General features: G+C 38.2%; 2 protein-coding genes across 14 annotated transcripts in view; one reads left to right on the forward strand and one right to left on the reverse strand.

The window, feature by feature from the left end:
* The first annotated feature begins 32 nt into the window (after nucleotides 1–32).
* On the forward strand, nucleotides 33–9,644 carry EXOSC8 (exosome component 8). The gene is made up of 11 exons (XM_038130954.1): nucleotides 33–123; nucleotides 1,814–1,850; nucleotides 2,884–2,947; nucleotides 3,494–3,567; nucleotides 4,136–4,181; nucleotides 5,177–5,282; nucleotides 5,366–5,411; nucleotides 5,677–5,773; nucleotides 6,829–6,949; nucleotides 8,913–9,019; nucleotides 9,430–9,644. The coding sequence occupies exons 1-11, from the start codon at nucleotides 107–109 to the stop codon at nucleotides 9,543–9,545; spliced, it is 831 nt and encodes a 276-aa protein (XP_037986882.1). The 5' UTR covers nucleotides 33–106; the 3' UTR covers nucleotides 9,546–9,644.
* Nucleotides 9,571–27,153, reverse strand: part of SUPT20H (SPT20 homolog, SAGA complex component) — a 29,813-nt gene continuing 12,230 nt past the window's right edge. For 2 of the 13 annotated variants that reach the window (XM_038130839.1, XM_038130831.1), the window contains exons 15-24: nucleotides 25,349–25,381; nucleotides 23,325–23,436; nucleotides 21,053–21,158; nucleotides 20,644–20,802; nucleotides 18,591–18,903; nucleotides 17,429–17,583; nucleotides 15,187–15,242; nucleotides 11,595–11,700; nucleotides 10,935–11,062; nucleotides 9,571–10,097 (exon numbers count right to left, since the gene is read on the reverse strand). In XM_038130839.1, coding sequence (XP_037986767.1) covers nucleotides 9,960–10,097; nucleotides 10,935–11,062; nucleotides 11,595–11,700; nucleotides 15,187–15,242; nucleotides 17,429–17,583; nucleotides 18,591–18,903; nucleotides 20,644–20,802; nucleotides 21,053–21,158; nucleotides 23,325–23,436; nucleotides 25,349–25,381 — 1,306 coding nt within the window. In that variant the 3' untranslated portion in view covers nucleotides 9,571–9,959. The other 11 variants (XM_038130813.1, XM_038130804.1, XM_038130877.1 and 8 more) reach the window with 10 other exon arrangements.

Genomic DNA, 27,153 nt, shown 5'->3' on the forward strand with positions numbered 1-27,153 from the left:
AGCGCCGCCGCCCCTATGGCCGCCGCTGCCGCCGGTCCGCCCGCGGAGGCTGCCGGGAGCCCGGGTCGCCAGGGGGCGCCACATCCGGGGCGGAGACGGCATCGCCATGGCGGCTGCGTTCAAGTAAGTGCCGGGCCCGGGGGCCCGCCGGAGCCGCGCCGCGGGGTCCGCCCGCGCCTCCCAGCGCCTCGGCCGCGCGGGGTTCCCTCAGGGCTTTATCCGGTCACCGCCGCGGCCGCGCGGGGTTCCCTCAGGGCTTTATCCGGTCACCGCCGCGGCCGCGCGCGCTCGCGGGCTGGGGTCGGTGCTGCGGGGGCTGTGGAGCCCCGACGCGTGCGGGAAAGACTGAGCGAGCGGGGTTTGGCCAGCCGGGAAAAGGCCCGGCAAAAAGCGGAGCTCAGTGAGGCCCCCGGCTACCTGGTGTCAGAATTGCGGAGTATACCGAATGGATCCTTGGATCCAGCGAGTGCAGCTCCTGGCCCTGTGCGGGGCACCCCCAGGAGTCACATCATGTGCCTGAGGGCGTTATCCAGGCACTTCTTGGACTCGGGAAGTTTTGGTGCTGTGACCTCTGCCCTGGGGAGCAGTTCCCGGTCCAGTGCCCAGTCACCGTCTAGGTGACAAACGTTTTCCTACTCTCCGACCTAAACCTCCCCTTACACAGCTGATAGAATGATAAGGAAGTTAAACTGTAGGGAATGCAGTGACTTCCCATTTATAACTACCCGTTTTAGAATAGTAAAATTGTTTGGGTCAGAGGGGATTTTCCCAGATCGTCCAGTTCCAATCCCTCTGCCGTGGGCAGGGACACCTTTTGCTAGACCAGGTTGCTCAGAGCCCCATCCAGCCTGGCCTTGAACACTTCCAGGCACAGGGCATCCACACCTTCTCTGAGTAGTCTGTCCCAGCATCCTTGATTCTATTGTATGGCTTCAGAGCTTCCAGCAAGGTTTAGCAAGTGCCTTTACATGACCTGTAAGACAACAGACCTTGTGTTGGGCCTGTAATCCAGTGGTACAGGACCAACACATGTGGAGCCAACAGGAGCCAATTCATGCTGGCCATTATGTTGGTGATGCTTCTGTGTGTTAGTTTGCATTTGGAAAACTTGCCTATTCCATTTATCTTTTTTCCACATATGCCCCAGAAGCACTATTTTAACAAAACTGTGAATGCTTTGTTTAAATACTGGCAACACTTTTATAAAAAAGTGGTTTTGTTTTTTACCTTAAAAGTAAAAAATATTTTTTTTTACCTTAATGATTCCTGCTTAAAATACTAATACACAAGTACTGTTACTAGTGTATGATTAATAAGAAGCATCAATTATGTATCATATGAAGCATATTTTTTAATTTTATGTTTTCTCAAAGATTCTAAGAAAAACAGAATAATTTAAAATTTTTTATCATATTTTCTGCATCTGAATGCAGTCGTTGAAATATTTCACTGTGAAGATATTTCACACAGTGTTGTAAAATTTTCCTTTTTGCATTCCTTGAAAGGCACCTTCCTTCCTACACCCTTCTGTCACTAAACATTTCTTTTGATTTAAAGCTAATAGGATTATTAAAGTGAAAGCCAGCAGTTTTTGTTTTGTGTGTGCAGCCATGTTCCTTGTACGGAAGAAGCATTTTGGAACTGAACTTAGGAAAACATCTTTTTTTTAAATTAGTTTAAAATTTCCTCATTGTTCTGTAACTGTATTGCGAAGCAGCTTTGTCAGGCGTCTTGGTTCCCAGATTTTTTTTTTTCCCCTGTGTCTTGCCTACTCAGGAGCTTGCATTTGAACGTCTCTTTCTATTTGTTCTAGAACTGTGGAACCACTGGAATATTACAGGAGGTTTTTGGTGAGTGAGACATAAGATGCCTGTATAAGTTCCTTGCAGTGAATTTTCTTCTTGCATGCTTCTGCTCTTCTAACTTGTCTGTATGGAAATCTAAAACTAGGGAAATGGAAACTGAAAAAAAAACCCAAAAAACTGTCTGAGCAGGTGAAAAACATTTGTGCTCTTCAGAACATGTTTTTCTTTCCATCTGTGGTGTTGATGCTGCTCATCTTGATGGGTAAATGCTTCTGTTGGTCTTGAAAGGAGTTCAGGTTAAATTTGACCTAGATGCAGGTTTTTGCCTAGTACAAAATTATGTCAAACCAGGCTTTTAGATGCTACAAAAATTAGTAATAAAGACTATTGCTGCTAACCATGCACACTGTAACTGTGGAGGAAAAACACTGACTTTTGTTGCCTTAAATTAGTTCAGCTATCACTGAAGTTGTCTTGACTTAGAAGTGGATCCAATATTGTTGCAAATTTTGGTTCTCATAATTGAACCAAAAGCATTTGCTTTTGAAAAGCTTGAAACTGGTGAGTAACAATTCAGATCTAAAATGATGGAATATTGTTTTAGTTTCTAACATAAGGGTTATGTGTTGTACAGCTTCTGACTGATGGTATTTGAATGCTGTGTTTTCTTTGGGTGCAGGGTTTTTCTTTTGTTTTCTTTAGCTCACTCTTAATTTTAAGAGCTCTACTAAGCAATGCAGGCAGGTAGAAAAATCTCATTTTAAGTTACCAGTGCATGTGCATTCTTGGAAGATGTTCTGAATCTAATCTCCTGTAGTACCTACCCTTGAGACAATCAGTCTATTGTTATATTATCTAAATAAATTTAAATGAATTTTAAAAGTCAGGAGTTTTCTTTTGCAGGGCTACAACCACAAACTGCATATCAGTTGATGAAAAGCCAGCTAGAGTGTGACTGAGTTTTCCCTAGCATTTCTGAGAAGAGAGTATTATTTTTTATGAAGTTCTATAGTAAAAATATTACTGTGTTATTTGATAAAATATAGTTTCTAATTTGAAGTTTGTAATTTTTCTTTAGAAAGAGAACTGTCGGCCTGATGGAAGAGAGTTAGGTGAATTTCGGACAACCACTGTCAACATAGGCAAGTGTTTGTGTGGAATAATAATAAGGGGGAGGTATTATTAATATCAGGTTATAATGGTGACCTTAATGACTTACTAATTGGTTTTCTTGGTTCTTGTATTTGGAAACCAGGAAGAGGAAGGATTTTTCTTTGCAGTTTCACCAAGCATGAAAGAGAATGCATGGTACAATGACATCCTTGAGCATTGTTTTCAGTCCTGTTCCTGGGCTAATGTGCGCAGTGCAGTTAGGCAGTTCTGCTCCTGTATGTGCAGCACAATTGAGGTGCCCTCGCGAGTTTGCAGATGACACCGAACTGGGAGTGGCTGATATGCCAGAGGGTTCTGCTGCCATCCAGAGGGGCCTCAGCAGGCTGGAGAACCTCAACCATTCTATGTGGTTGACTGTTTAATACAGAGATTCTTTCCCACTCTGGATTCGAGACTTTGCTTAGGCTGTGTTCAGTATAAATTGATGGAAGGTAAATGCTTTGTGAAGGCTGGATATTACTTATTGCCCTTTGAAGGGAAAATAGATTTTATTGAACAGTACTTTTCCTCTTCAGGTTCAATTACAACAGCAGATGGTTCTGCCCTGGTGAAGTTAGGAAATACCACAGTGATTTGCGGAGTAAAAGCGGTATGGTTGGTTTTTATCTTTATTTATCTGTTAGATGACTTCATGCATTTGTGTTTAGAATTGATTGCCCTTGAAGTTACAGTAACGTGCCAGTCAGATGCAATTAGTCTTTCACCTGAGTTACTTCCAGACCTGAAAGTGAATATATAATGTCATTGTATAATCCTACCTGTGTAGTTTGAGAACATGCATTTTTGTGAATGCCTGTCGTGTATGGGGAAAGATGTGTACAAACTAAAGTCCTTGTTATTTCTAGATAAAAGCTCTGTAATTGAAAAGTCCCTGAACATAGATCACTGTCATAGAGCACTGGGAATGAGCTAGCTGGACTATTGAATGCCTTGTAGCCTCAACTCTGCTGCTGGCCTGCCATGACCTACAAGACAAATGACTGTTCATCCCTGTACTGAGTTCTTCCATAGGAAATTTACAAACAAGGACTGATTAAAAATGACTTTTGTAAATCTCATTGTAATAATAACTGGGAAGAAAACAACCATTTGTATATAGAACAGCTGAAAAATATTTGGTACAAAATTCTTCATTTTCCTCTTTTCTATTTCTCCAGGAACTTGCTGCACCTGCAGTGGATTCTGCTAATAAGGGATATATTGGTAAGTGTTTCAGTGTGGATCTAAGGTTTTGTATTAGTTCAGCTGAAAGGTTGTGGAAATTGTGTTCTGTAGATTTCTTAAAAGAATTAATTTGGATCAAATTCTATTACAACCCTTCAAATTAGTTTCAAAATTGACATCTAGGCATCTAGAATCCCCTTTGCTTTGCTTGTGAGTTTTCCATGTACAGCTACCTTTTTGTTGCTGTTTCCAGGCTGGGCATGGAAGGAAGCCTGCATCATTGTGTATATTAAGAGGGGAAGACACTCTGTAAAAGATAGTGGCATGCATGGTTGTGCAAAGGCATGTTAACTTCTGTTTCAAAGTCCCAGTAGGCAAAAAATGTAACTGTTAAAAACAGTGAAATAAAAACTGTTTATTTCTCTGAGAACTTTAAGTCCCAGCGGTACCTCCTCACTCCTGTTTGGAGTTTTCTTTGGAAATAAAATAATTCTGTGGAATTGAGAGACAAAATCCCCTTTTTCTAAGGCATCTCCCAAGTATGTTGTTTTCAGTAAGCTTGACTATGCTTAGGTTTTTTTTCATGAATGTTTATGCATGTTTTTCCTTCAAGTGTAAAGCCTCAGGTTTTAATGGTTGATGGAAAGCAGACAGCATACCAGTAAAGTCAGGCAGTGGGATGGAAATGCTGCTGTTTCTTGATCTGCTGAAAAGTGCTTAACACTTAGAGAGGTATTTGTGCGGGTCATGATAGAGAAGGATAAACAGAGAGTGGTAGCTAGGAGTATGTGCTTTTCCATGTAATACATAGTTTCTGAGTACAGAGAGTATTACAATTTTTTTATTAACAAACTCATGCATAACTTTATTTTTTAGGGGAGAATTAGGAAGGCTTGATTGAAAAATTCTTGGTCTTGCCTTTCATTTGTAGTGCATAAAATAGAATTAAGAGCATCTGTTACTTATTTTTTTTTATTTTTTATTACCCTTTGCCTGCTTTCTTTGGTTTATGACTAATGATTCTTGCTACCTAGTTCCAAATGTGGAGCTGCCATCCCTCTGTGCAGAGAGGTTTCGCTCTGGACCACCTGGTGAAGAGGCTCAAGCAGCAAGCCAGTTCATTGCAGATGTGATTGAAAAGTAAGAACCATCTTAGTGCTGTTAAAATACAAGCAACTCTGCAAGAGTTTTCTATTGCCTTGCTTACTCTCATTTTATTTTAGTTCACAGATGATAGTGAAAGAAGATCTGTGTATTGCCAATGGCAAGGTAAGTTCTATGTCAGAATGAAGAGGGAGATAGTAACAAGATCACAGGACCTCTACACAAGTACAAATACAGAAGGTATTTGAGGTTATAGGGGGTTTTAGTGTTGTTAATGCTTTTCGGTCCTCATAGCTTAGTTTACATCCTAAGTGCAAAACTCAAATGATAGAAATAAGTATCTGTATTTAGTGTGTCCAGAATTTTCTTATATATTGCACCATTTACTTAGGTGATGGAATATCTCACATGTGCAAACCTTTTTTGATAGCTTGCGTGGGTGTTATACTGTGATATCATATGTCTGGATTATGATGGAAACCTTCTGGATGCCAGTGTCTTTGCTTTGTTGGCAGCATTAAAAAATGGTAAGGCTTCCTTAGAACAAGAGACATTCTGATAAGTGTTGCTTGTAGAAATGCATGTGTTTTGAACCCTGATAAGTGGGTAACTAGTACATGGGACTGTTTGTTTCCTGTCATTTGAAAGCAAATAAAAGGTGGAAATGATGGTGGGATGCCATAGGTGTGTAACACCTGAAAAATAGGGTCTTTTTTGTACACTTATTATTGCTTTCTTGAAAGATTAAGTTATTCTGCCACATGTTCTCTGGTGTCAGATACCCGAGTCTTTCAGCAGCGGCCAAGAACTAATTTAACAACTGCATGGAGTATTACTTTGATAATGTGTTTTGTGTAGGCAGGATGAGTTGTTGGAGGCTTTGCTTACACAAGTACTTTGTCGCAAAAGAATATTCCTTTCCTAGCTTAATGAATTATAGTTTGTAAAAAAATGTGTGGCCTGACTGTTTGCAGGTGTGTGGCTTATAAATGCATGAAGGCAGCAGTTGAAAGGGAAGCTTATGGCAAGGCGTCCCTTTCTAACTCAGTTGCCAGCCTTGGAATTCCCCTGGCTACTTTGCTCTTGTTCTTCTTGTCATGAGCAATGTAGGGCTTGTCACAGCAAGAGTTAGCTGAAGGTCAGGTTGCACTGTTTCTACAGATATATGAAATTCATGACATGAGACTGTATTCCTAGTTTTTATATGTCCAGTAGACTTGGGGAAAAATACTTCTGGTTAAATATTCTAAAGCATTAGAATCTAAAGTACTAAAGTATTTTAATTGTGTGGCATTTTGGAAGTAGAAAATATTTCTGTGTAAGGAGAAAAGCTTCTGTTACCTTGAGTACAAAAATCAAATACTTCCTTGAACAGGTCATTCTAAGCTAAATACTTTCCTTGAATTCAAGAATTTGTTTTTTCTTTTTGTGGAGAGTTCGATTAATGTAGGAAAAACTATTCTGATTTATTTTCAGTGTGTTAAGAGAACAGCTTAAATATTTCAGTAGTTGTCAACATCTCTCGGGCTGCTAAACCCAGCATGTTTAATATTAGACCATTGTAATTTTTTCATCTCTTCAGTGCAATTGCCGTTGGTTACGATAAACGAAGAGACCGGTTTATCAGAAGTTAATTTAAAACAGAAGAATCCTTTGGTTATCAGAAAGCATCCGGTCGCCACATCATTTGCTATATTTGATGAGTAAGTTCCAAACTGTTTTGTACTTTAAGGAAACAACAGTGTCTGTAAAAGAAATGAAAGACAGAGGACGCCACAGGTGATGTTTGTGCAGTTTTGCCAGGGATGAGAGTAGAGCCTTAGGCAATGCTGCTCCACCCATCTTAAGTCCACAGCCTCTCTAATTGAAGGGGTCTCTTTTTCTGTGATGTAATGATTGCAAAGAACGAAGTGCATTCCTTACTCTGCAGCTCCTTCCTGTGGCTTAAAGCAGAAGTGGTTCCCAACCTAAAAGATATGCTTAAAAGTACAGGGATGGGGTACTGTTTTAGGTTTTTGAAGTGTCTTTAAGATGAAAACGTTACCAGTGCAATTAATGTTTTAGAAGCCTGTGTAAGTAACTGATAGAAAAGATGGTAGTTTTTGAACAGCTTATTCCAAGGATGTAGTCAACAAAGGAAGTAACAGTCCAGTTAGAACAATAGAAACCATGGATAACTCAAAATGTAATTACCCAAGGTGAAGTGTAACCAGCATGCTTACATTGTTCATGTAGGAAGAGAATCTGATTATGAGAATTCAAGTAATCACATCTGATAACTTGACTCCTAATCTGAAATTGTGTTCCTTAGGTCAAGAATGTTAAGAATGTGTTCTGCTGCTATTTGTAAGAAATGCAGTCATTTCTGGTGACATCCATTTGCAGAGTAGAAAGTGACAGGATAGTGCTCACTGTGCTAGTCAAGATTTAGGTCTGTTTGAGATCTAGGGGAGGGTTATGGCACATTAATGTGTATTCACAGAAATGATTAGTAGGGGCCTTTCATCCAAATAACAAATGGTGTGGGGAGAGCAATAATCTCAACTGTTGACCAAGTGATTACCAAAATGCATCAGAGCAGGACATTATTCAGAATGCCTCTGTTAATTGCTTTAATATCATTTCTTCTGGGTCTGAAGTTTGATGTACACTAAGTGTTTGAATAACATACTAGGCAAGACAGCTGTCAGTAGGGTATTATTTACACACAAATTACACATACTTACACATAGACCAAAAAGCTGCCTGGGGAAGAAGGCTTTCCATGAGTGTCTACTGGGCTTTGTTTCCTTCCCTGAAACCAAATGTTGCATCAAACAAGTTACTGAAATCTCCTTTTAGCTCCTAAAACTAAGTAGTGAGGGGGTGTCTCCCTGTGTTGTGTGGTTTGCGTTGTTGTTGTGTTTTGTTTTTTTTTTTTTTAATTCTGGTTAATAGCCTTTCAATAAAATGCTTTACATACGCTGGCTTCCAGAGGCATTTTTCTTCTGCATAAAAGGCCTCCTGGAATAAATGGAAGTGGTAGGTTGCTGGTTAGTGTGGCCATGGCTGAGGAGCACTGCTGCAGGGCTGCTTCTGTGGCAGCAACCTGTACATCAAAAATAGCCAGGCACAGAACTGCTCATGGAACAGTATGGCAGCCAGAATAAGCTGCCTCAAGCAACCCAATGAATCTGTTTTTGAACTGTTCCCAGTCTGAGTGATTAGTTAAGAGTTCACTGACAACAAACTGAGAACCACTTTGGTGAACTTAGTGGAAATCAGTTTTGCTTTAAGGTGTCTGGTAGAAATTAATGCAGCCTACACCTAAAACCAATGCCAGTCTTCAGTGTAACTACAAAATAACAACTGCAGTCTTTCATATTGCATACTGTAAATGGCAATTCAGTGGCATTTTCCTGCAAAACATGGCTGTCACAAATTTATGAAACCACTTACATGCCTATTTTCCACAGTCACAAACACATGAATGTGTATACTCTCCCACATTTTTTGGCTGTTTTTTCTTTTTTTTTTTAAATTGGTGCATTTTGGTAGGAAAACAGATAAGCTTGAGCACTAAATCCATCTACAAGTATTTCGTAAGACTACAGTAAAAACTGTATTTTGCAATAACATTACTGGAGCAATGTATACCAACATATGTGCATGCATTTCTTTCACAAGCACATTACTCATTGTTGATCCAACTGCTGAAGAAGAAGATTTAGCAACTGGAACAGTAACCATTGTAACTGATGAAGAAGGCAGACTGTGTTCTGTCCATAAACCAGGTATTTCCAAATTTACGACAAAGAAGCCTATGGGAGATGATGATGTTAGGTCAAGAAAAGATTCTGTACCTGCTTGGCTTTGTGAGATGCAGATGCTTTATGGTTACAGTGTGTCTTTCTTGAATAGTCATGAAATTACCTGGTCTTGAAAGGAGTTTTAAGATGGTGGGTGGCATGACTAAAGTTCAAGAAGCAGTCACAGGAGAGGAATAGTTCTGGGCATGTCTCCTGTTACAGCTCTTGTTTTCCATTATCTTTGCCTGAAGCTAGGGCTGGGAAAGCTGTATGCTCCCCAGTGAAAGATGCTGGTAATGACAATTACTGTATTAATACTCACATTTGGAAATCACAGTTAGATACATGTAAGTAAAGTATAAGTAGAAAATCAAATTGTTCCCTTCAATGTTTAGGTGGAAGTCCTCTTACAGGAGCCAAGCTTCAGGACTGTATCACCAGAGCAATTACAAGACACAAAGAAGTAAAGAAGCTCATTGACAAAGTAATAAAAAGTATAACACCCAAGTGAACAAAAAGAGAGCTCTTTTCAAAAATGGATTTGTAAAAATTGTATTTGTTACAGTGTTCACAAACCTTTTATACTAAATAAACAAATACCAATACTACATTTACAAAGTTCATTTTTTCTAAAATGTTTTTCACCCTTATTCTATGTACAATGTTGTTGACTGGTAAAAAATACAAGATAAAACATTCTGTTAAAAAATTAAGTGACTAGAGGAAACCAGATCCTAGCTGCTTTATAGATGAAATGTCTAAGTTCTGTAAGATTGGCTTCCAAAATCAGTTCATTTCTTTTAGTGTAATGTCAAAAGTTCATTTTCCCATCAGTAATATAAAACACTAATTTTATTTTAAGCCTTTTCCTTAACAATCTGAAAAAAAATCCCCTTCCAATCAATTTTTGGGGGGGAGGCAAGTCTCATGATTTTGGAGGGGCTGGTGTGCCTCTTTTCCTTTTACTTTTTGAGTGGCTGCCTGAATGTTGTTGATGATGCAGGTGAGCTGCTTGTGCTGCTGCTGCTGCCATAGCCATTTGATGCTGCAAGAATCGCAACTGCTGCCGTGGAGGAGAAGGGAGAAAAAGCTTGTTAGTGTTGACAATAAAGCTTTCACATCAGAAAGAATGAAGGGGGGGAGAGAAAGAAAAAATGAGGAAGCACCAGGTTGACAAAAGGAACACACCATGTACTGGGGCGGTGGGTACAGTCAAGCAGCACCAGTGGCACAGAAGCCTGCTGAGGGCACAAGCTAACATTTTACATGTGAATGTGCACAGCTTTGTTTCTTTGCCCTTTCTCTTCATTGCAGTAACTGCAGTAACTCAGCAACTTCACTGAGTGTTAGGGGTTACACAGTACCTTTTTAATGTGATACCTTCTCAGTGTATGCATTGTATGAATTTTCTGTATATATCACAAACATGAGCCTGTGTGAGCTAAAAAATGCTAAAATGTTTTCATGAAGCATCTGAATGGTAAAGGAATGCTTTGCAGAGCTCTTGCTTTCATGTACTGACTGTAGCAGTGCTACATTTGAACTTCCAGGTGCTTACAATCCTGTCATTTTGGAATCTGTTGGCACCTGGTATAGTATTTAGATATGTGCCACAAGCACCCCTTGAATGTTTGCAAATCAGGAAGGTGTAAGGCTTAAACGAATAAAAATAAATTCAGTGCTCCAAGCTGAGAGAACCACAGATTTCAGGTCTTGCATGATAGTTAGCCAAAAACATGTTGATTTTGTTGGGTTTTTTTTTCCTTCCATTTGCTAGACCACAACTGCATTAGTTAAAAAGAGAGCCCAAGAGGGCAATATTTTTGATTTTGGAGCCAAGAATTGTATTTTTAATTTAACTTTTTTTTTAAACACAGTCATAGTGAAGTTGCTGGATTACTTGTATCTGTTGCTGCTGCTGCTGCAAGGCTTGTTGTTGTTGCTGTTGCAAGGCAGAAGAGAGCTGGAGTCTCTGCTGAGGAAGGCTTTGCCCAGGTCTGTTCACGGCAGAGCCAAGCTGAGACAACACTGAGAAAGGAGAAGGGGAAAGCAGGCAGGTCAAAGAGGTCAGGTTGAGTTGGTCAGGGGAAGAAGACATAGGAATACAGTGTAACAGGAAAAGGGGATCAATAGAATTAGTTTCAGAGTCAAATCTGGAGCAGTGCAGAATAAAGTATACATGATATACATACTCTGTTAGTTAGAACATAATTAGATTATGAAGTGCTTGTGGAGACACAAAGGTTTCTCACACTGGATGTTAAGCACAGAGTTAAAGAAACATTCCTTAATGAAGTCTGGCATGAAGTTCCCTGCATTTTCATTTTGTTTTAAGTGTAACTTGTTTTCATGTGATACTATCAATTGATGGCACTTAACTGCCAAACAAAGCAGAGAAGTGCATGCTTTAGAAGTCCAGTATTTCTCATAGAATTCATGTCCTGATAAACAGTAAATCATTCTGATCTAACATAAGACTTCCTTGAGACCAAACTTCATTTCAGTGTGAATTTATCAACATAAACACTTTGCTACAAAAGGAGGCTCAGCAAGCACATACCTGTGGCTTGAGGTTGCATAAAATTCCCTACTCCAGTCAGGTTAATTACAGCAGCTTGTTGGGCAGATAATGCCTGATCTTGATTGGATGGACCTTGGTCAGACCCCTAGCAAAAATGAAAAGCTTGATCCTTATTACCAAACTTTCGTATCAATGAATAAGCAAATAAAGCCAGTGTGAAGGCAAACTTCTGAAGTGCCATTTAAAAACATTTAATGCTACGTCATCCAGTGCGTGCCAGATACAGGCTATCGTGTAGTCACTAACAGTAGAACAAACAGATACTGAATACCCCAGAAGAGCTTTGTTTTGGCAGAAATGGTATTGCTCCTGTTACCCAGCAGAAGTCCATGTAGTTGTCAATTTCTCTGCAGTCTAGCAGAGACTACACTTCATGGTTGTAATCTTATGACAATCTCCTGTCCCACTTCCAGCCCCAAAGTCTTCAGGGGACCCTGAGATATCCATGTGCAAAAGTCCTAATCAATCAAAATGTGCAAAGGCTGACACATTCCCATGTTCATTTTGTACCACACACTCCTTAATTTCATAAAAATACAGACCCTGCTTTTAAAATTATATTTTCAGAACACAGTAGTTTTGACAGTAATCACTAGAGGAATTAGTGGAGTCTGACCTAGTGTGTCCTGAAGTCAAAGGGTGCTGAATTATGACCTCTTTTAGAACTTAAATTATGCACTGATTTATAACACAGGGAAATAAAGCATTATATGCACAATTCAAGAAAACTGCATGGCTTATGAGTCGGAAAAAAGCTGGTTCAGTCCAGGAGTTGAAATGCTTCTTTAGCATTACATTATAATGCTACTAAGATCTAGGAAAAACCGACCAAAAGATTGCATGTTGAGACATCATCACCTCCATGATGACTAAGAGTCATAGAACCACCATGTGGGGAAAATCCCTAAGTATGAGAGAGAATGCATATTTATATTATATTGGTAGCACAAAAAAATTGTTGGTTTTGGGCCCAAGTTTTTTCACTAAGCACTGCGAGCACATACATTCCTATCCTTATCAAAGCTAAGGAATCTAGTGTTCATAATATCTCATTTTTGCCAACAACCCCCTCCTCTATAATGCAAGGCATGAGAGAAGTTCCTTAGGGCAGTTTAACCAACGCAGAGTTGATTTCCTCCAGAATTTCCTGCCACAAGAACTATGTTTATGTCAGCCTTTTTATAAATGCCCTTGATGTTCAATATCTAGAAAATAAAACCCAACAGTACAAGGTCACATTAGTTTTTTAAAGTAGTTCAACTACTAACTGACATTCAGATATTCGGAAGCTGTGAACAAACTGGAGTTTCCATTAAACTGTCCCACAATCCAGAACAGGGCCTGTGGCACAGGAGGCTATATACCCTAAAAAAATTCAGTGAGGCATCTTATTTATGAACAGTCTACAGTATCACAAGTGAAATTATGACAGACTTGAGTATCCAGTAGAGAATCCAAGTAGAGAACCTTACTTGGTTAAGCAGAAGGCTTGTGTGTCTGAGAACACAAAAGCAGAGCAGCTAGTTTTCTCGCACTGCTGCATCAATGTTGGTTAGGATTTTTAAGTACTAACCTGGTACTTGCACCTTAGGATTTTTAAGGTGCAACTGACCACTCAAAATTTGTCATTTGAGGACAGATCGGTGTCTATTGCCTTTAACACTAATTACAGACAGCAGTAGAGCAAATGTCTTAACATTACAGCTTTAAAGACAACTTGTGCAAAGAAAATTTGGTGCAGAGAAAATTCTGCTGAACTAGAGCAGTGAGGTTTGTAAGACAAACCACAGCAGTGTCAGTAACAAGTTTTTGTTTCTCTGTAATAATCCTGTTCTCTGTTCATCTGATATATCTGTTAGTTATGATAAACAAAGCACTAAGCTGATTTTACACCACTCATACAGTGGGGCTGGCTCTCTTCGTGACAGAGTTAGACAATGCTCAGCAGTTGTTACAGCTTTTCTATACAGGATATAAAAAAAGAAGTATAACCCAGCTCCAGCCATGGCAGCAGAGCCACTGCACTCTGCTGTTTCAAAAAGTTTAGGAGGAAGAGTTTCCTCTCCCTTTGCTTCAGATCTATGGGGTAATGGCTCATTTACTTGTGGAGATTGGGAGAATAGGAGAAACTGTTTCATCCACGCACCCCAGACTGAGGGCTGTTAGCACACACCTGTTCTCCCTGTTGCTGAGGACTACAGGTTGTAGGCTGCTGAGATTGCTGCTGTGGAGAAAACTGTGATAGCTGCTGCTGGAGTGGGTTTAAAATAAGTGAACCACCTGGAAGCTGTTGAAGATTAAAAACAAAAGGCATAATTCAATAAAACTGCTGAGTTTCCTACTGTTCTAGGATGAACACAGTATTGATAGTGGTGTACTTCCCAGAGGCTTGATTTTTGTTTTTTAATGCCTTTAAAATCAATAAATTTACATTTGTTGCTGTTTCTGAAAAAGGCTCATGCTCTGAAAACAAACTTGCATGAACTTACAGAAAGGTATTTCCATAGGAAAATATATTTTAATTATTTTAATTAAAATGGCAGATACTGTACTGATACTGGAAAGATAAATGCCAGTCTTCAACAGCACTGTATATAATTTCCACTTTCAGAATATTCCACTGAATTTTAATAGATAGTGAAACAGCCTTGATCACTCTCCATTACCCCAGCTTTAATTGCACTTATTTCAGCTGAATTGTTCTTGGTTTATATGAGTGCCAGAGCTAGCTTGAAAGAATGTCCTTTAACATGGAGTCACTCAAATACAAGCATTTAATTCTATAGAAGAGCTCTGGCTTAACTGCCTCCTGTGCCTGCCCTTTTCCATGTTTCTGGAGGGTAGAGGAGTGGGAAGAGGAAGTAGCAAAGCTGGTAGTAATTTTTTGAAGCGTGGTGCAACCTATGTGGAACACTGAAGCTGCAATTCCGCACCTGCATCTGGCAGCTGACTTCAAGGTCTGGGAACTCCGCCCAGTTCCACAAACAACCCCTGCTCTGCTTTTAAATGCAACTCTGACATAATGAACATCTGCTCATGTTTGCATTTGTATGTATGCTTAGTGCAAATAAAGCATTTACAGACCTTCTAAGCTCCCTATGTTACTTGAACTTGCATTTCCAAAAACTCTTTAAACCTATTACTGCACCTACCTGTGCATGGTGAGCTTGGTTTTAGGCATTCTAGGTGTAACCTCTGAGTGATTCTACTACACTGTTTTGTACAGTAAAATTGTAACTTCAGTCTGTGATCTGCAATGAAACCTTAGGCAAATCCTGAAAGATTGTATTTTACTATTAATCTTTTGAATACAAATGTCAGCATCTTTATATTGTTACTGAAAATTACCTGCTTTTTTCTGAGCTAGGAATATAACTTCCACCTGGTATGTCTATGGAGATGTCTTTTCTCTTATTCTAAGCCTTTTAAATAAGCAATTAAGATTTGCAGTAAATGGTCTGAGCAACTGGCTCCAAGGATCTGTGTGGGGCAGTACAGTAAGCAGCACTAAGCAGGTTTCTAAGAAAGATAAGAAATTATCAGTATTATTGTGTCCAAGTATATCAATTACCTGTAGAAGATTTAAGGGCCGAAGATTTGATGTATTTTTCAAACCAAATGGGCTGCCTGTTAAAGAAAACATCTTTTTATTAGTAGTGAGTCTTTACTCAGTTCTATTTGTGTTTTGCAGTACACCTTTCCACTGGGACTATTTCTAAACATCTGGAAGTTGGAAAACTGGCAAGTGTAAATTGAGTGTAAACTTAATACAATGCTGCATTTTCCATAATGCAGTTCATAGTTATTCAGACTCAAAGTGCACAAGAGCTGACTAAATGGAAAGAAATCTGTATCACTACATAACATTATACCCTGTGACCTATAACCCGTTTGTGCATTTACACAAAGGTGATTGTGGAGAACACCACAGCAGTTATTTTTCAGTGATCCTTCTTCTGCCTTTAATAAGTTTGACTGTTTGTATAGTAAATCCAAAAGAGTCTAAGGGCTCAATGAAGTAATACACTCTTACCAAACAGAAAACAATCCCACCCCAAATCTGAGCAACACTCCAGTAAGACAGCAACTATCAAACAGAAGCCCTGGAGTTCTTACACAGACCTAGCTCAGCTCACTACTTGCATCTGTTGTGTGGGTGACAGCACAGCATGTACATCTGCGACACCTAAGGGGTAGAGGTTGATAGTGTTTGAAAGGACAGAAGTAGACTAAGAGCAATCCTCATGAACTGAAGAAATGGTCCAAAACTCAGTAACACTGATTTAAAGAAAGACAAATGACCAAGTACAAAATTGTAACTATCTTTGTGTCTATACAGCAAGAAAGGACACGAGAAGTTACAAACATATCCATATCATCCATACCACAAACTACAAGAGCACACAAAAGAAAAGAACCTCTTCACACAGTTTACATTTATAAAATTCACTGTCACAAGATGCTGTAGAGATTCCAAAAACATACACGGGTTCAAAAACCAATTAGATAAATCCACAGACTAGAAATCTAGCACAGGATACTAAGCACAAAGATCCATGTGGATATTCTTCAGTTGAGAAAGTCTCAAAGCTGTAGATTGCCAGAAGAGGTACAGTTGTAGACAAGGGATGTTTCATTTCACACTTTTGCCTCATCTCAAACACTCTCCTCAGTATCCTCTAATGGCAACTGTCAGAGACAGAATATAAACTGGATGGATTTTTGGCCTAAACCAGTAAAGCCATTCTTATGTTAAGGTAATGCTGTTGCAAAAAATACAGATAAAAAACAGGCAGACCTCTTTTGGGGAAATGTTAACAGGAATGTTGTGAAAGAGATGAGATGCATTTATTCTGCTGTGCTCCACAGTAGTAAATCAGCCAAGCTCAGGCTTGTGTCCCGTTTTGGTTATCACATTTTAAGAAGGATGTAAGCAAATTGGACAGTCTAGAAAAGAGTGACAGGATTATGAAAGGTTTGAAAAATACGACCTATCAGAAAAAGACAAATGTGGGACATGACAGCATGTTTGATACTTAGAAGGTAAAGAGAAAGAGTGAACAACTATTTTTCACATCTAAAGGATATAGGAGGAAAAAAAAAATTGCAATTCGGGGGATGCACTGTAATTAGAAGGAAACATTTTACATGGATAATGAGCCACTCCAAGCAGCTACTGAGGAAGACTGGAATCTTCTTCAGTGAAGATATTTAAAGTTTAGATAAACGTTAGTTCAGTATGGTTTAGACAGATTTAACTCTTAGCATAAGGGATGGATATCTTGAAGTCTTCTACTGTCCTCATTCTATAACCATATATTAGACTTTTTTATTATATCTCCAGAAAAAATAAACTGACAATTTAAATTGTGCTTTTAAGATTCACATAGTTGCATTTGAAGGCAATAAGGAACTACTTAATTGTTGAACAACAATAAAGTAGTACCAGGGCCAGAATAAAATGCCCCACACATTTAGAAAGTGAGGCCGCTTTCTAAGTTCAATCATGCCTTTTTTCTGGAAGTCATCATTATCAAAATTTCATTTAAATTTGGAGTTTCTCTCAAACTTCTTACTGAGTGCAGCAAACAATCCAAGTTTTGACTGTGTATCCCCAGCCTAGCTCACCAAAAACCAGCTTAGAACAATCACAGCCTACACTTTGAATACAAAAAACATGTATGTTGTTCCTGAGCTCCAGCCATCAAATACACAACCTCTTCACACAAAGGCCACTTCAGTCCATTTTTCTCACAAAATGTTTTCACACTGTCCCTGTCTGAAGGGTGGCTTTTCCACTTAGTCACACTGACCTGCTTGGGAGGCAGACTGCATTGCAGCGGGCAGCGCACTTGGTACCAGACCTCCTGGGGGTAAAATGCCACTCAGATTTATACCTGCAGGGGCTATGGCACCAGTGTTGCACCCCAACATAGGGTTTGAACCACTCATCAGTGACTGTGCTCCACTGTAGAAGAGGAAAGACAACACATCAAACCCAAGTGGCACAAGTAAGTCTGAATAACTAAATTGTTGCCCTCTGTCTCATGGCAAATAAATCAGTAGCTTGCTGTGAATTATGGGACTATGGATAAAGCATCAATGCAGCTTAAAAACAAATCATTTTGCCTAGAGCATAACATATATTTTCTATTATGAGCACATACTTTTTTTTTCTTGATATCAACTGACAAAAAATAAATCACAAGTTGTCCTTTCATTCTAGAAATACTAAAAGGTTAACAGTCTTCAAAATGGTTGTACTATCATAAAAGGAACAGGTTTGCAGTTTCTTTTTCCCCCATAAAAAAAAGCCCAATTTATCAACAGTGACCAGCTGCTGAACACCTTAGCTGGGTAATTTGAATGTCTGATACCTGCATTGAAGCACACTATGTGTCTTACGCTGACCATTGTAATTGCAGAATCTTCCTTATTCTAAGAAACAGTTCATGTTACTATATCAAGCCCTCTGTTCTTGACAGCATTTTTTATTTTTTCAAACCACAAACTGAGTTTTAAGGATCAAAGAATGTTTCACCTCAATGCTTCTTCAAATTGATAGAAACAAATGTGTTCCCATTTTTCATTTAGATCGGTCTGGATATGATATTCTACCTCCCCTCTGATTAATAAAAAGTTTTCAAACTTACAGAGCAAAACCTCAGAAATCACTTAAATTGAGATAAAGCTTTCAGAAATGAACCTATATGACTCCACAAAGATGAAAGCAATAAAGGCCTTTCTTAATAGATCTTTTCAATAATCTAATAATAGGTGACTTCTGTTTGAGAAATACAAATAATTTCTAGTGGCTCTTCACTTTGTCATTACAAACTGAGTGATCTTTTTTGTACTGCAGATCCTGAAAAATATTTACCCTAATGGATGGTGGATAGTCCTGGACCACACCCCCTCCCACCAACCAACCAACCCCCATGGCAAATTAAGAAACCATCATAACAAAAGACTTACCACACAGAGCCCACTACATTGATGAAGTTAAGTCCTGCAGGGTTTGCCATGACCTGGGTGGAGGTTGTTCCTGTAGTAATGGATGTTACCATGGTGGAAAGAGGAATGGTCATTACAGGCAGTGCCTGGCTCAGAGACATTTGCTGCTGAGCAAACGGGGTTAACAAAGTGGGCTGAGGGGTGAAGCCTGAATCTTTGGGAGTAGGGGTGGCAGGAAGGGTAATAGGAGTTGAGCTCTGAGCATCAGGAGGGTGTGGGGTCGATGAAGGGGTGTTGGTTGGAGTAGGAGTAGATGGTTTAGGAGTTCCAGACCCTGCTCATTGAGAAAAATAAAAAGTGCTAGTTTGTTATAAAAGGCCAGTCCTTTTTGTATAAGGTTAAAGGAATCTTACTTAGCATTGACAATTTCTTCCGTTTTTTAGACTGCAAGTGTTAATTTCTACATGACAAGTGTTGCAGCACACACTCATTGTTAAGGATGCAGTATAATCACAAAGAAAATCCATTCTCCATGCTTCATTCCTTGTGGCATACACCAATTTCTTTTTTCCTTTAAGGCTTTCATAATCTACCATACATCAAGTCATAATTCTATTCAGGAACACGTAAAATAATTTCTTAGTGACCATTTTAACCTAATTAGTGTTTGTCCTAAACTGTTAAACAAAGAGTATCCACGTACTGCTTGCACAATAGGTTGTGTTAAAAACTTATAATGGAAAACAAGAGTCAGCAAGATCATGTACAATTTCAATGATCATGGGGCTGATCTAAATTTCATCAGATAGTCAAACTGCAATTTTCCAAGTATCGACCAAATAAAAAGCAACTATCTAATATTAAGGAACCATAGAAGAGGATAATACTGCATCTTTAAAAGCTACTGTGTAATTCTCTCTACTTAAATGTAACACATACAGCTGTATTTGTTGTGGATGCAGCAGACAAAGTCTATCAATAGAAAAAGAAAACAAAACAAAACCCGCAAAAAGCTTGAGCTCTTTTTTTTTGCTTTTCTTTTTTTTTAGCTTTCATGTCCTGCAGAAAGAAAGGAAATAAATATGAATGGTGACCAGAGCCTTAAAGTAACTGTGTGCAGCAGATTTACACAATTCATAACACTAACATAAATCCAGACTCAATATTTTGGAAGAAAACTTAAGTTTTCTTTTTATCTTGTGCAAAACAAGAAGGCAGAAAAGTTACACTTTTAGAGCTACCCAGATTTTAAATTATTTAATGCAAAAAGCATATTATAATACCATGCAGGATACTGGAATGTGCAGTATACAATTATTCATTAAAAAATTGAAAAGCTGCAGCTATGGTTTCCTCTTTGTACAGATTTGTTCACGAAATGGTTCAAGACACATACATGTTTTAGAAAACGTTAATGATCTACAGCTAAGATTACAATGATCCTGTCAGTGTTAATGAAAATACTTTAACTAGGATGTTGCTTCTAATTGAAATTTGCATTTTTACACCTGAGAATATGGTGCTATCATCAGCAGCATCACCACCACACTTGCAATCAGCAATGATTTGTAAAACAGTGTAGGAGTGTTTTTAAAAAATCATCTTATCGTTTATTGTATCATCACCTCGGGACTGATCAGATTATATACATACACAGATACACAACTGCACCAGCTCCTATAACATTTAAAAAACCAGATGCTTAAATAATGTAAAGGCAAATTGGTCTAACATACTGTTTTTACACTGGAGGAAAAAAATCTACACTTTGGAATTTATCTCATCACATCATCTACCAGCCTTTCATATATGAGGAGATCATGCTAATTGCATAAAATGTATTAAAACGTATACACAGAGGGTGCATACATATATATATACAGAAAACGAACACAGTTACAATAAACATAAAATACATACAGTGAACAAGAGACCTGCCTAAAGCTGCACAACTTATACAATTTAGGGTACACTGTACACTTAAGTTTCATCATTCCACAGGTTAAGAAGTTTATCTCAGGAAGCATTTATGCAAAAGCCTAAGATTTAATGGAGAATTTAGGTCGTGACTCACTTTGTGAAGAGCTCGCAGGAGACATGGCAGCTGGAGAGAGCATGCTAACTTGATTAAGATCCATAGATTGTTTCCGAGAAAGACCAGGAGGCTTAGAAGGAGGAGGTGGAGTTGGGGATTTAAGATGGCCACTTGACTGTTGTGAACTAAAAATATTACCTGAAAAAGCATAATTGAAATACATTACTCTTCTGTGAGCACACGTTCACTTGAACATTAGGATACAATTTTGTAAACAATAAAATCAGAAATTAAAAAAAAAAACAAAACCAAAAAACCCCATGCTCTTTTCACAGGTAAGATTCTGTGAGAAGTATCTTTTTATTAAATCTTCACTAAAGGGATATACTTTCATTTTACAACAGGCAGAACATGTTAAAATTAGATGTTTGGGTCAAAAAAAAATTACCTGAAGAGCTACTTCCTGAACTTGAAGGCAATTTGATAGGAGGAGGTCGGTGTTTTACACCTTTCCCCAGTACTGAAGACTGAACAGAGCCTGATACACTTTCTGGCTGCTGGAAGGAAAGAGAAATTAACACTACCACAGCAATGACGAGAGCTTTCACACAGCTGACAGGTAAGACAATTCAACTGATTTGTATGAAGGCTTCTCAGAAGTATGACAATACTCCTTTCAGCCATTTCAGATGCTTATGTATTTGTTTAAAGAAAATAACCTATGATGAAGTCTCTTTAGATAAAGTCTTTACCATCAAGAAGCAGAATGAAAATGCTAGTAAAAATTTAAACTGAGCAAAGAAATAAGTAATATAAAGTTTCACTTTTCTCCATAATTCTGGAATTTTTTGTAGTAATTTTCACAAACACAAAAGTGATGAATGCACTTGAAATGATAAAATATGTAGGTTTCACTTGAAAAAATACATCATTTAAGTAATTCATTCTGTATATACCTGCCATTTTCAACCAAGATAGACTTAAAAGAACAGGATCAGAATTCTTTATTCTGGGAGCAGGATTTCAAATCAAATTGAAGAAAATCCTGAATGCAGAGAAATCAAGACACATTTCCCCACTGGCTTCAGCGGGATCAGAACTTCATGTTCTTAGAGGGAAGATACAGCCTTTTTGTTTGCTCTTGTATCCTAATTATCAGGTTGTCTGAATATATATCTGCTTCACCTATTTGAGTCTGTAGTTCTCAGTCACTCACAACAGACCCTAAATCCATAATTCCAATAGCTGACACTGTCTAAAGACTCAAGAGTCAAACACATGCAGTTACAGTCTATGTGTTTTTACCTTATAGCAGATATCCATAAAGGACAGTAATGTTTAAACAAACATACAGTTTGCAAACTGCTGAAACTAGGAAATGAGGTTGGCAATTTAGTGAATGGAGTATTTCAATAGTGGAGCCTCCATTAAACATGATTTAAAGAAAAGAAAATGTAAAGAAATCAGAGCATTGTGCAGAATCACCCTTTTTGGTGAGCTTAACTTCCACTGATTCTCAGTAATAAGAGCCAGTCCTTCTACATGTTTCTAATTGATTGCTTATAAAAAAGAATTATTTTGAGGAAAACTCTGAGGACTACCTTTCTGTTCTTGTATTAAAATCTGCTTTCTTGATTTTGAAATCAGAGACCAATGCCCCATTCCAATGGTAACTAGATCATTAAATATAGTAACCTGAGTAACTCTAGTCCAGCTTTTAGTAGGGGCTTGGACAGGCAGACAAGCTGACTTTGGCAAGCACCTTTCCACCCATTTATGATATGATTTTAATGGATACATACACACGTGCATGTACATGTCTGTATGTGTGCACACATACACAGAAACATCCATATTCCTTTCTGCAACTGCTGGCCTTGGAATGCTGCTGACACCAGGAACTACCTCCTTCAGAAAAACATCGTTGGGAGTTTTTAAGTACATATTTAGGGGAAAGATGTCAAGGAAATACCCCAGGGGATACAGATCTCATTTACTAGCTGGAGTATAACATACAGCTCACTGCTGAAGTACTAACTCTGACCAAACAAAGCCAGAAGCAGTAAGTAAAATGCAAGACAATGCCAACAGGCAGGAAAACTTAGGAATGCAAGAGTTTATACTGGAAATGTAGATATGTATGTGCATGTAAACATACACACTTTAAAGTTATTGGGGTTTGTGTTTTGAAGGCTTTTTTGGTGGTTTTTTGAGCTTTTTTCTGCCTTTGGCTTTTTGTTTCTTTTGTTTGTATTGGTTTTTGTTTGGGTGTTTTTTTGAAGTTTTCCTCTTCAAATTGAAGAGAAAATAATTTGAATTTCTAAAGGTAAAAGAAGTTCAGCTACTCCATCTGCTTCTGTGTTTACTGACCTGCAAAACAAGACACACAGCTGCATTTTACTATACTGCTCTTGGAAAGGTTCACCTGAACAGGGGAAAATGCTAAAACAAAACTTTGGAGCTAACTACATGATACAGAGCCAACCCCCCCACTCCTCAAAACAGCTAAAAGACAACATTTGAACATTGAAAACATAAATGCTTTCCACTAACTTTTCCAATATACTCACATTGAATGATCATGACCTTAAATGCATTTAAAAAATCATTCAGGATAACATTTTTAGGTTATTTTACTGGTAAATGTGGATAGCAAAACTTATTCCAATAATTCAATAATTAACCGCAAATAAAAGAAATTTGTAGCTTGATAAACTCACTTCCATTTCCTTCCCTGGAGAAAGATGACTGACTGATCCACTTGAATTATGAAACATTTTCACAGTACATTTAGCTTCATTTTGCACTAACTCCTGGTACTGGTTCACCACCCTGAAACAAACAATAAGGACACAAGAAGATTAACAAGTTTGAACTTCTAAAGTAGATACTTATAGATAAACACATAATTGTATATGTTATATATTTTATATATTGTGTAAGCATATCTCTATATAACATAGAGCTGCACATATATAAAACATGCTTATACCTCTTTGTATCTTTCTACATTATATTCCTGCTCTTAGATTTATTAAATTTTAACTTTTAATCTGTTTTTATACCTAATACAAAGTACAGTGTAAAAAACACTCTACTGGAGGAACAGAACACAATAGAACAGTTCCATTCCCAAAAGCAACAGCAGATCTTTGGGATGTCAGTCAACAGGGATCCCATTCCCCCTTTTCTACAGAGATCCAGAATATTTTATAAAAGTGTCTCTTCTGGTTATGCTGCTTGTGAAACAGTCAACCCTTCTTCAGCTTGAGGTCTGTGTCAGACAAGGAGTCTAAATGCAAGGGCTGAACAATCCCCTGTGAGCATTAGACAGACATTTGACAAAGCATCAGGGAAACAAGTTTAAAATACTGTACTATCAAATTAAATCAAATACTACATCTCTACTAATCTAAGACAACCAAGCTGAGGGAATACTGTTTCACAAACATGAGTGGAATATACAAAATATCCTTGAAATATGAAGCTGAAGGGCTGTGGTCACACTCTGGTAGACTGGACCTCAGTGAAAACCAGCTGGAATATTTCCATTACCTCACACCTAAATGTGATGAAATACTCTTTATTTTGACATAGCCCTGCTTCTGTCATATGCTGTTACCTGACTAATGCAGACATAAGCAAGGGTCCTGACACACACAACAGGGGAAAGGGGGCAGTGCACTTTTTGTAGCAATTAGATTTTAGACTGACTTATTTTAAAATCGGTGGAGTCAGGGTAGTAAAATGCCATGTGCTCAAAAAGGTGGTCCTGCACTCCTCTACTGTTTCTTCTTGTTCTTGTCCCTGAAACCCTGTTGCTTATTCTGATGAAAGGACTTGTGCAACCCAGTGACAAATATGATCAGGAAATCAATCCCAGTTAAAACTAGGCTCTTGTAATATTGTTGCTTTACTTTTCAGCCGGCCAATCTCCCCAATTCAGCTTACAGAAAAAGCAGCAGAAGTATCAGCACAAAGGAGGCAGAAGAGAATATAAGCAAAGAGTTTCTTGATCAAAACTACCTATTTAAAAAAAGAACATTATTACTGATTTTTGATCAAATCAAAGACTCATTTCCCTGCCAGGCACATAAGGGTGCGTGGTGATAAGAGCTATGGCATGTACATAACCAGTGGTATCCTATGGAGGCACAAAAACACAACTGGCTCTGACAGAGGTTGCTTTTTAAAGGTTCTGTGCTTATATGCATAGGCAATCTAATGTGATGTACCCTGACAAACACTTAAAAGCCACTTATTTTGCTGCTTCAGTGATCCCTGAATTGCTACTCCTATTCATTCTACAACTAAAGTATACTTAAAACTGGTTTATTATTTGCTTCTCTAGGAAAGCTGAATCAAGACATGCACAATACACAACATGAAGGTGTATAAATCTTAAATCCTAGATTACACTTCAAATGACAAGTTTAAAAGAACCATTTCCATGATTGCTAATTTACCATGCCGAATGTTAGGATGAAATTACTACTAAGCGCTCTCAGAGGTCAGGTGTACTCACGTATTTGATGTTCTCTATTCTTCCTTGCTTGTTAAATACAGAAGGAATTTAACTACACACTATTCTACTTCTTGATATGATGACTAATTACTCTTATTTTTTTTATTTGTTCGGCATCTGTTTCCATAATCATAACACTAGCAGTCATAACTGCCAAGAAGGAACAAAATTTATTATTTGTCATCAAGCCAAACAGCTGTATAAACTATATTAATTTACCTTTCAGCATCAGTCTTCGAACCAATAAGGAACCTAAAATGTAAAGTACATTTTCAGTCATGAACTGGATGAAAAGAACATATTTTTATAATCACAAGGCTTCAAACAAATGACAGTGCTGTGTTTTTTTCATACCTGCTCGAAATACAAATGATAATGTATCCATTCAATGGACTGAGTATCATTCAGTATTTGAAATACACACTCGACTTCCTAACTATATATACAATATACATACATGATCTAATATGGTCTCCTTAAGCCGTAAATTACCTACAAAGCAAAAGGCAGAATATAGAAGTTTTGGATTTTTAATTTTTTTTTAAAAAATGGAAGCGAGTAACTGCTACAGAAGTATTTATGTAAAAAGTACACAGGAAAAGTTATGTATAAACCAACACCATACCAGTACACTCAGACTGAAATACAAACATGCTGAGGGGAGGTCAAAACCAGTCCTATGCATAATATTTTATCAAGCATTTAGTTCCCATTGCTTGATTTCACTTATGCCAATTCCTATTCCCCATGAATTTCCAGACCTCCTAAATAAGTATCTCTCTTTTGCATAACACTTACGGCTTGCAAACTTATTACTATTTCTTTAACTTTACAGAACTTCCTCTTTCTCCAGCTCAAAAAAAAAATTAAAAAACATCTTATTTTACTGAACAACAAAAATGTTTGCTTCACCTTTCACTTCATATGATAGCTTGTAAAGGATGATTTATCCAAGCTTTGATGAACTTCATTTGTTAGTGTCTTAGCAATGATTTCCAAAACCTTCCAGGCATTTAATACCTCTAAATTAATTTAACTCCCAGCCTTATTACACAATTCTAAGCTAGCACTGTTATTCCAAAAAGATCAGCACTAAGTATGTGTGTTTTGGCTAGGGTGGAGTTAATTTTCCCCATGACAGCTGACACAGGGCTGTTTTGGATTTGTGCCAAAAACAGTGTTGGTAATACCAGGGTGTTTTAGCTATTCCTAAGCAACACTGACAAAGGTCTCTCACAAGCAAAAGGGCTAGAGGTGCTCAAGAAGTGGGGAATTGACTCTGCAAGGACAGCTGACCCCAAGTGACCAAAGGAAGGGATATTCCATACATACCATACGGCACCATGCTCAGCATATAAAGCCAGGGTGAAAAGGAAGGAGGGGAGGGAAGCACTTAGAAGGCATTTGTCTTTCCCAGTAACCATCAGGTGTGATGAGGCCCTGCCCTCCTGGAGACAGACAAACACCTGCCTGCCCATGGGAAGTGGTGAATGAATTCCTTGTTTTACTTTGCTTGCACGTGTAGGTTTTCCTTGACCTGTTAAACTGTCCATATCTCAAGCCATATGGTTCCTCACTTTTACCCTTGCTATTTTTTCCCCATGCCACCAAGGAGGTCAGGAGAGGAGGGAGTGAGTGCTTGCATGGCACTTAGTAGCCAGCTGGGGTTAAACCACAACAGTATGGAAACAAACAATGAATAGCTCAAGTCTAGGGATAAAATACTCTTTAAAACTCAGGATGTTTTAAGATTTTCATAAAAAATAGGAGAATGATTACATACTAGAAGATAAAAATAACTTTCATTAGCAGAACTAAAAGGTTTGCTCAGTCTCACTGCTCCTTGCCTTAGTAAAATTTATAGGCTCTACTCTGCTGCATAGGTTCCTCCACACAAATAATCTGGTATATACAACAAAAACAGCTGAAAGCAGAGAATCTTTGTAGAACTGCAGCCAAAACCAGCATATTCCAAACAATTCAAAATTATGAAGCTTCTCAGAAGCTCATGTTTTTCTTCATTT

This window comes from Motacilla alba, chromosome 1 (assembly GCF_015832195.1).
Source record: "Motacilla alba alba isolate MOTALB_02 chromosome 1, Motacilla_alba_V1.0_pri, whole genome shotgun sequence".
NCBI lineage: Eukaryota > Metazoa > Chordata > Aves > Passeriformes > Motacillidae > Motacilla > Motacilla alba.

What these genes read in the sequence shown, in the direction of transcription:
- EXOSC8 (XM_038130954.1), top strand. An exon ending in AATATTACAGGAGGTTTTTG is followed by an intron (nt 1,851 to 2,883) that starts GTGAGTGAGACA and finishes ATTTTTCTTTAG; the next exon opens with AAAGAGAACTGTCGGCCTGA. An exon ending in TGCTAATAAGGGATATATTG is followed by an intron (nt 4,182 to 5,176) that starts GTAAGTGTTTCA and finishes CTTGCTACCTAG; the next exon opens with TTCCAAATGTGGAGCTGCCA.